Source organism: Piliocolobus tephrosceles, chromosome 17 (genome assembly GCF_002776525.5).
Source record: "Piliocolobus tephrosceles isolate RC106 chromosome 17, ASM277652v3, whole genome shotgun sequence".
Lineage (NCBI taxonomy): Eukaryota > Metazoa > Chordata > Mammalia > Primates > Cercopithecidae > Piliocolobus > Piliocolobus tephrosceles.
In genome coordinates, this window is record NC_045450.1 from 58,104,563 (window position 1) to 58,114,443 (window position 9,881).

The 9,881-nt window shown below is 41.6% G+C and overlaps 1 protein-coding gene across 1 annotated transcript in view; it reads left to right on the forward strand.

Annotated features, from left to right (window-relative positions):
• The window catches only part of HYDIN (HYDIN axonemal central pair apparatus protein), a 390,515-nt gene that overhangs the window by 115,169 nt on the left and 265,465 nt on the right, over positions 1-9,881 (forward strand). The window contains exon 13 of the mRNA XM_023210374.1: positions 5,057-5,292. Within this exon, the coding sequence (XP_023066142.1) occupies positions 5,057-5,292 (236 nt within the window). The remainder of the gene's footprint in view (positions 1-5,056; positions 5,293-9,881) is intronic.

A 9,881-nucleotide genomic window follows, 5' to 3' on the forward strand; every position in this document is an offset into this window, starting at 1 on the left:
GCAATCTCCACCTCCCAAGCAAGCAATTCTCCTGCCTCAGCCTCCCAAGTAGCTGGGATTACAGGTGCCTACCACCACACCTGGCTAATTTTTTTTATATTCTTAGTAGAGACAGGGGTTTTACTATGTTGGCCAGGCTGGTCTTGAGCTCCTGACCTCAGGTGATCCACCTGCCTCTGCCTCCCAAGTGCTGGGATTACAGGTGTGAGCCACCATGCCTGGCCACATTTGAAGCTTTCTAATTATTACCCCACATGTGCAAGTAGGAAGGCATTAATGAGACAGATGAGCATAAGCTTGTTATTAGCTCAGGAATGAAAGACTAATAGGGATGCATATAGTTCCTGATGCAAAAATGAGACTGATCGTTCCAGAAGTAAGCCAAGAATTGGAGGAATATTTTAATTGTTTCAGAATGACAGACATATTGGGTGGGGTTAAAAAAGGTTTGCAGAGGCTAATATAGTGCTGGGGAATACTTGAAGCTAACTAAAGTTGACAGTATTATCCCTGTATTGGCATTAAGTTCCAGTCCTAAAAAGAAGTCTGTTATAGATTAGGGTTGGAGATGTGGCATTCATTTGCTTGGTGGTGAAGATACAGATTTTGCATCAGGGTCTGCTGGAATTGATGATGATGTGATAGATGGGTGGTGGGTAAATAGTACTATATGTTGGTTTCTGAAATTTCTATGGCTATAAAGATTTTTGATGGTAGGATTGGATGTTGGATGACATACCCAGTAATTAGTTCTGTTGACTACAGCTGCAATAGCATGAGAGAGTCCTATAATAGAATTGGGTGGTGATTGTCCTTGAAGGAACATTGAGGCACAGATGAATCCTTGGATGGGTCAAAGAATAAATGGACCAAATGACAACTGGCATGCTAGCTGATACACTAAAGGCCCAGATAAATATCTGCAAACCCACTATTTTTCAGGAGGTACAAGGATGTGTTGAATGAAAATAAGGAGTTTGAAAACCTCCAAGTATTTATTGAACTCGGCCATTGAATAATGGGACAAAGAAGTTATTACAAAATATGATAACCTATCTGGGATTTGGGGACAGAGTTGTTCAGATAAAGCATCGAAAGATGCATTACCGGTGTCTCTTCTGTGGCACTGATATAAACTGGCAGTATGTAGCTCAAAGAGAAATATCTAAGTTGACCTTATGAGGGTGTAAAGTAGGGAGTCGGGAGCAAAACCAGATTGTAATGATCACAGAATGATCTTAGAAAGGTTGGCAGAAGAGATCATAGTAGGTGTGAGCAAAACATGCCCAAAACAAGTTGTCGATAACAGTAAGGGAGACATCACAGGGTGTATCAAAATTGTATAACCTTGAGATAGGAAACAAGGAGTAAAAAGGCAAAATGATAAAAACAAAAGTACACAAAGGAGAGTGTGAGAATCAGTAATGTCAGGCATCTAACAAAATCTCATCCCATCAGTCTTGAGCAGAAGCTATCTGCTGTGGGTAAAGTCTGCTTGTTCTAAGGGACTTGAAATAGCAGTCTATTTCTGAGGGTCATCTGCTTCTGAAGGTTTTTTCTGTTTTTTTAGAAAACCTCTATTTGAGATCTCCAGTGAGAGTATTTTTCAACATGTCTTCAGCCAATAATTTAGCTTCCATGGGCATCTTTTTCCTCAGATATCCACCTCATAATTTAACTGCAAGGTCAGTTGTTAGAAGGCTCTGAAGAAGACCTTCATTGGTGTATTTTTCAGGGTACTCATTCTTCAGGTAGAAAGAGGGGAGGACTTCTGAGGGTGGGATTGTAGGGAAGTCTTCTTAAACTTAGAGATGAACTGGTTCTCACAATATTTTTTTATGTCTGCATGAAGCAAGGTTGACTCAAATTGATGAAATACTTGTAATCACATGGATCTTCTAGTTATTATTTCATAAAGTGAATAGTCTGTGAGTTACAGAGGGAGCTTATCAGATCCGATGGCCATCAGAGCTAAAGGTAAAATTCTTCATCAAGGAATGATGAGAACCTCAGAGAACTGGGCCAACGTAAGATCAGTAATACTATTTTTATGCTTTACATTTCCCAAAGATTGTGGATTGTGAAATTTTTATCAAAGGGCTAACACACTATAAAGTTCTTTTTAACTCTTGTAGTGTAAGGTGGCATTCCCCAGGAGGGAAAATTATAGTCTACAATTTATTAGTCACAGTCATAGCAGTGATCTTTCTGTACAGAAAGGCTCAAACCCATCCAAAGAATTTATAATTACAAGCGTATATTCTGAATTTTGTGATTTGGGCCCAGTCCACATATATTCCAGAGACCCACAACCCACTTGTACAATGTTTCTGGATATAGTAGCAGGAAGTGAGGCAGGAGCCAGCCACATCCCCAGCTACAGAGGAGAAATTTCCCCATTGATTCTTATTCAGAGATTATTTCATCTCTTCTATTTTACCGTAGGTAAAACGTTTTTGTCAAAGACCATCTTAGATTTGGGGACATAGTTGGTATTCCAGAGACCATTGGAATGAACAGAGGTTCCCAATTTTAGGCAATGTTTGTTTTCTAAATCTGAGGCTAAATTTTATATGTCCAAAATGAGTTGGATATATGTGCTTATTGATCTCCCATATTCCGAATTATGTCTATGGACAATGACAAAAATGCCACCTGATTTGCGTAATGATCTGCCAACACAGTTCCCTTTGCTTTGTGGAGATTTTTACTCTACTAAAAAAATTAAAAATCCATTGTCTAAAATATTCCATGAATCCCCCAAAGTCTCTCAATTATAATTTAGTGTTTAGTCCTGCATGTTGATGAATCAATTTAATACTCTCATTAGATAGGGTCCATTCTTTAGTAGAAAGGTCATGTTCCAAATAATAGACCGTATTTTTAAAGAACTGTAATTTTTCCTTCACAGCCTCGTGATCTTCCACTGCTAGTTTCTGCTGCTCTTCTTCAGGGCTTTTTAGGTCAGGTGAAAGTTAGCATCTTGAAGGAGAATTGAACCTCTTGAGAATGTTGTGTTTTAAATCATTATACAAGTATTGGGAGAAAAATCAGGTGCCTCTGTGAATCCTTGAGACATTCCGTGCAATTATGTTGTTAATTATTTGCGGAGAAGGCAGATAAATATTGACTTTTTATTTACTAGACACTGAAAAAGAGAGCATAGAGGTCTACAACTGTAAAGTACTTGCATTCAGATGGAACTGTAGGTAGAATAGTATTAGGATTGGTTGCAACTAGAAACCTAGGAATAACATTCTTATTAATGACCTTCAGTCTTTAACAAATCAGCATCCCCTTCCTTTAGGCTTCTTGACAGGCAATATGGGATATTACAGGTACTAGTACAAGAAATTGTTGTAACTAGAAGGTCATAATTGGCTTTATTCTGTGAAAAAGTTCTGGCTTTAAGGAAGCAGTCTGAGCAATGGTTTGGAAGACCCACGTGAATCTTTATAGAACCCACTTTCCATAATATACTCCACATTCACAGAACATCTAACTCACAAGTGGTCAGATCAAATAAGAGTAAGCCATCTACAGTTTCAAGAGTCGTTATTTGGTAAGTTCAGGAAACTCACATGTAGCATGATTGTGAAACTGACTTTCAAGCAATTCCTCTGGAATTTCGAAGAATAACCCTTCAAGTGCATTCAATCTCACAGTTCTTTTTCCATGAAAGATATCTTCCAAGTAGGTTGGCAGGAGTGTTATCACAAAGGATACATGAATGTGTTTCCTCCAGTGGCCTAATGTGTAGACAAAAACTGAGACATGAGGCAGAAGTAGATCAACTCAAAATACCCCTGACAGCAACAGTCATTACTCCAAGAGACCAAGTACATTTTATTACAGCAGAATTCAAGGTAGGAGAGTAGCATTTCCATCCAGTAGAAATATGCATTTTTGTTCTTCTGTGTCTATAGATTATTCTTCTTGTTCTGAAAGTGGTGTCAGATTCAATAGCTACCTTGGGAATCAAAAATCAGAGCTTAGTGGCTGGACACTGTGGCTCACGCCTGTAATCCCAGCAGTTTGGGAGGCTAAGGCAGGTGGATCACCTGAGGTCAAGAGTTCAAGACCAACCTGGCCAACATGGTGAAACCCCGTCTCTACTAAAAATACAAAAATTAGATGGACGTGGTGGTGCATGGTGTCACATACCTGTAATCCCAGCTACTCAGGAGGCTGAGGCAGGAGAATCACTTGAACCTTGGAGGTGGAGGTTGCAGTGAGTTAAGATTGTACCACTACACTCCAGCCTAGGCGACAGAGCAAGACTCTATCTCAAAAACAAAAAAAGAAAGAAAGAAAGAAAAGAAAAGAAAGAAAATTAGAGCTTAGTGTATGCTTGCCAAGCAAGGAAGATCCACATCTCAAGAGAAGAGCCTCATGGAACGAAGCTGAATATGATGACAAAGCAGCTTTGTCTAAGAGAGGTAAAAGCCAGGTGTTAGTCTCTGGCTGGCTCTAAAGCAGTTCGTAAAGTCTCTCATGGGAAAGGCTATTTTTTGTTACCGTGTCATCAGCCCTACGAGCGTGATCCCCAGTCAGGTCCAGGACACACTCTATCATGTCTTGGCAAGCTCTGGGTCACCCAGCAGGCAAAACCAGGCAGGCTTTTTCTTTCACACACTGGCAAATAAAAAGAGCAAGCATCATTCCATGCAAAACTATATATTTTTATGTAAGAAATAAATGCAAAATACACTTCTGCAAGACTACTCAGCAAACTACTAACAGAGGCTGCCTCCCCAGAAGGGCCTGGATGGCAATCAAGGGGCTTGTTTTGTATCTGGTGTTTAACCTCCCACATAGTAAATGCATAGCAAATATTCATTGAGTGAATGCATAAATAAAAGAATAGATATGTTAATGAATGAAAATGTGTTAATGGAATGAAACAATAAAAATATTATTTAGGATGAGTTAGAGTTAAGTAGCAATGCATTGCACAGACAGTTCATTCAAGAAGCTTAGCAGTCGCTAGGGGAGATTGAGGGTCAAGGGAGGTGTTGGGGGACTTTAATTTCTCACGTCATATTTTATTTTCCAGGGTTTCCTCATACCTTGATATGTTCTCTCAATAATACTTCTTTGGTCCCCATGACTTTCAAACTGCGTGTCCCTGGGGATGGCCTTGGCCATAAAAGCATTTCATATTGCGAGCAGAATGCAGACCACAAAAGACCGTCTTGGACCAAGGAAGAAATATCCTCAATGAAACCGAAAGAATTCACCGTCACTCCTGACTGTGGCACCATTCGTCCCCAGGGATTTGCTGCTATCAGGGTAAAGTGCATAGCCTTCCTGCACACACAGCCAAGCAGCTGAGCCTTCAAAATAGCCACTGTCCAGTGTCAGCAGGAGGGGATGCCTGTCAATTTATAGGGAAAAGTGAGCCTATAAGGAAATAAACCAGACACAAATACATTGGGCAAAGCAATGGGCACTGCGCCAGTGGCTTTACCTTAATCTAGATGCACTGCCTTCTCCACAGGGGTAGATTCTAGGTATTTCTAGTGAAGCCACTGCTATCCAGACAGTATACCCATCGGTAATGATATAAACAGATTTCAGAACTTATTGATACTTAGGTTTATCTTTCCTTCAGACTCAGATCCTTTAGATACCAATATATGGCCACTGTTATGCCAAAGATGATATCCAGTTTATTCAGCTTTGTGATCCAAATCTGGACTTCATTCATGGTGGATGTGGATGTGGTATCACTAACAGTGCCTTGTCTTGAGTTCCACGGGAAAAGCCATGAGAATTCAGCTTCCTTATACTGAGGAATACTCGTCCTTCCATGTTTTGTCTGCAGTCAGGATAGTGCTTTGCCTTGGTTATGGCCTCAGAGTGCCACCAGTAGAATTATTTCACCCTTAACTGTCTTCCCTCTTTTCTTTTGCTGTTGTTGTTTGTTGTTGTTGTTGCTTCCCAAGTATCTCAGGAAGATTTTAAAAGACATAGCGTCTTGCTAGCAGCCTTCTGCCAAAACCACTTGTTCTTCCTTCTAGCCACAGCCCAGATACATAAACAGGGGGTCACAGTCACACTAGGATTCTCTGTTTCTTTCCAAATCGATGACTTCATCTTCACTTTATTTTTCCTTTATATTTGGAAAAGCTTTCTCCAAGCTCCAGTTTTCCTCCTGATCTGCATTTCAGCCAGGTCTTTGTGGATTCAAATTTAAAGCATCCAGTGATCCCCTCTGCAACTGAAAACATTTTAATTAGTACCAGATACATAATTTATAGATAGAAAAGCCTTAACCCATGCCAGAAGCTGTTTTCTAGACTTGCAACTATCTCTTCCAGTACATATAATTTTGAAGCAATTAAAAATCGTAACAAGGCTTCTGAAAGCCTAAATGTACAGCTTCACAGCAGCAAATAAAAACACAGGGTAAAATGTTCTAAGCCCCCCAACAGCCTCCCTTGACCCTCAATCTCCCCTAGCAACTGCTAAACTTCTTAAATGAATTGTCTGTGCAATTCATTACTACTTAACTCCAACTTGCTAGAATTGGAATCTAAGTACCAGTGCGTTCTGAAATCTGTTTATGTTTTGACCACATTCTATTGTCCTCAAATAGACCTTTCTTTGGAACTTTCTATTTTCTGCTGTAATAAAGAATGTGGGGATTAAAAAGTTAGGAAGCGGAGGGCGGAGCAAGATGGCCGAATAGGAGCAGCTTCAGTCTCCAACTCCCAGCGCGAGCGACACAGAAGACCGGCGATTTCTGCATTTTCAACTGAGGTACTGGGGTCATCTCACTCGGGAGTGCCGGACAATCGCTGCTGGTCAGCTGCTGCAGCCCGACCAGCGAGAGCTGAAGCAGGGCGAGGCATCGCCTCACCTGGGAAGCGCGAGGGGGAAGGGAGTCCCTTTTCCTAGCCAGGGGAACTGAGACACACAACACCTGGAAAATCGGGTAACTCCCACCCCAATACTGCGCTGTAACACCGGCACACCGGAGATTGTATCCCACACCTGGCCGGGAGGGTCCCACGCCCACGGAGCCTCTCTCCTTGCTAACACAGCAGTCTGCGGCAATCTAACCGCAAGGCAGCAGCGAGGCTGGGGGAGGGGCGCCCGCCATCGCTGAGGCTTAAGTAGGTAACTAAAGCCGCTGGGAAGCTGGAACTGGGTGGAGCTCACAGCAGCTCAAGGAAACCTGCCTGTCTCTGTAGACTGCGCCTCTGGGGACAGGGCTCAGCTAAAGGAGTAGAAGCCTGTGAAACGCGAACGACTCTGTCTGACAGCTTTGAAGAGAGCAGGGGATCTCCCAACACGGAGGTTGAGATCTGAGAAGGGGCAGTCTGCCTGCTCAAGTGGGTCACTGACCCCTGAGTAGCCTAACTGGGAGACATCCCCCACTAGGGGCAGTCTGACACCCCACACCTCACAGGGTGGAGTACACCCCTGAGAGGAAGCTTCCAAAGCAAGAATCAGACAGGTGCACTCGCTGTTCAGCAATATTCTATCTTCTGCAACCTCTGCTGCTGATACCCAGGCAAACAGGGTCTGGAGTGGACCTCAAGCAATCTCCAACAGACCTATAGCTGAGGGTCCTGACAGTCAGAAGGAAACCTATCAAACAGGAAGGACACCTAAATCAAAACCCCATCAGTACGTCACCATCATCAAAGACCAGTGACAGATAAAACCACAAAGATGGGGAAAAAGCAGGGCAGAAAAGCTGGAAATTCAAAAAATAAGAGCGCATCTCCTCCTGCAAAGGAGCACAGCCCATCGCCAGCAACGGATCAAAGCTGGTCAGAGAATGATTTTGATGAGATGAGAGAAGAAGGCTTCAGTCCATCAAACCTCTCAGAGCTAAAGGAGGAATTACGTACCCAGCGCAAAGAAACTAAAAATCTTGAAAAAAAAGTGGAAGAATTGACAGCTAGACTAATTAATGCAGAGAAGGTCATAAACGAAATGACAGAGATGAAAACCATGTCACGAGAAATACGTGACAAATGCACAAGCTTCAGTAACCGACTCGATCAACTGGAAGAAAGAGTATCAGCGATTGAGGATCAAATGAATGAAATGAAGCGAGAAGAGAAACCAAAAGAAAAAAGAAGAAAAAGAAATGAACAAAGCCTGCAAGAAGTATGGGATTATGTAAAAAGACCAAATCTACGTCTGATTGGGGTGCCTGAAAGTGAGGGGGAAAATGGCACCAAATTGGAAAACACTCTACAGGATATCATCCAGGAGAACTTCCCCAACCTAGCAGGGCAGGCCAACATTCAAATTCAGGAAATACAGAGAACGCCACAAAGATACTCCTCCAGAAGAGCAACTCCAAGACACATAATTGCCAGATTCACCAAAGTTGAAATGAAGGAAAAAATCTTAAGGGCAGCCAGAGAGAAAGGTCGGGTTACCCACAAAGGGAAGCCCATCAGACTGACAGCAGATCTCTCGGCAGAAACTCTACAAGCCAGAAGAGAGTGGGGGCCAATATTCAACGTTCTTAAAGAAAAGAATTTTAAACCCAGAATTTCATATCCAGCCAAACTAAGTTTCATCAGTGAAGGAGAAATAAAATTCTTTACAGATAAGCAAATGCTTAGAGATTTTGTCACCACCAGGCCTGCCTTACAAGAGACCCTGAAGGAAGCCCTAAACATGGAAAGGAACAACCGGTACCAGCCACTGCAAAAACATGCCAAAATGTAAAGACCATCGAGCCTAGGAAGAAACTGCATCAACTAATGAGCAAAATAACCAGTTAATATCATAATGGCAGGATCAAGATCACACATAACAATATTAACCTTAAATGTAAATGGACTAAATGCTCCAATTAAAAGACACAGACTGGCAAACTGGATAAAGAGTCAAGACCCATCAGTCTGCTGTCTTCAGGAGACCCATCTCACATGCAGAGACATACATAGGCTCAAAATAAAAGGATGGAGGAAGATCTACCAAGCAAATGGAGAACAAAAAAAAGCAGGGGTTGCAATCCTAGTCTCTGATAAAACAGACTTTAAACCATCAAAGATCAAAAGAGACAAAGAAGGCCATTACATAATGGTAAAGGGATCAATCCAACAGGAAGAGCTAACTATCCTAAATATATATGCACCTAATACAGGAGCACCCAGATTCATAAAGCAAGTCCTTAGAGACTTACAAAGAGACTTAGACTCCCATACAATAATAATGGGAGACTTCAACACTCCACTGTCAACATTAGACAGATCAACGAGACAGAAAGTTAACAAGGATATCCAGGAATTGAACTCATCTCTGCACCAAGCGGACCTAATAGACATCTATAGAACTCTCCACCCCAAGTCAACAGAATATACATTCTTCTCAGCACCACATCACACTTATTCCAAAATTGACCACATAATTGGAAGTAAAGCACTCCTCAGCAAATGTAAAAGAACAGAAATTATAACAAACTGTCTCTCTGACCACAGTGCAATCAAACTAGAACTCAGGACTAAGAAATTCAATCAAAACCGCTCAACTACATGGAAACTGAACAACCTGCTCCTGAATGACTACTGGGTACATAACGAAATGAAAGCAGAAATAAAGATGTTCTTTGAATCCAATGAGAACAAAGATACAACATACCAGAATCTCTGGGACACATTTAAAGCAGTATGTAGAGGGAAATTTATAGCACTAAGTGCCCACAAGAGAAAGCAGGAAAGATCTAAAATTGACACTCTAACATCACAATTAAAAGAACTAGAGAGGCAAGAGCAAACACATTCAAAAGCTAACAGAAGGCAAGAAATAACTAAGATCAGAGCAGAACTGAAGGAGATAGAGACACAAAAAACCCTCCAAAAAATCAATGAATCCAGGAGTTGGTTTTTTGAAAAGATCAACAAAAT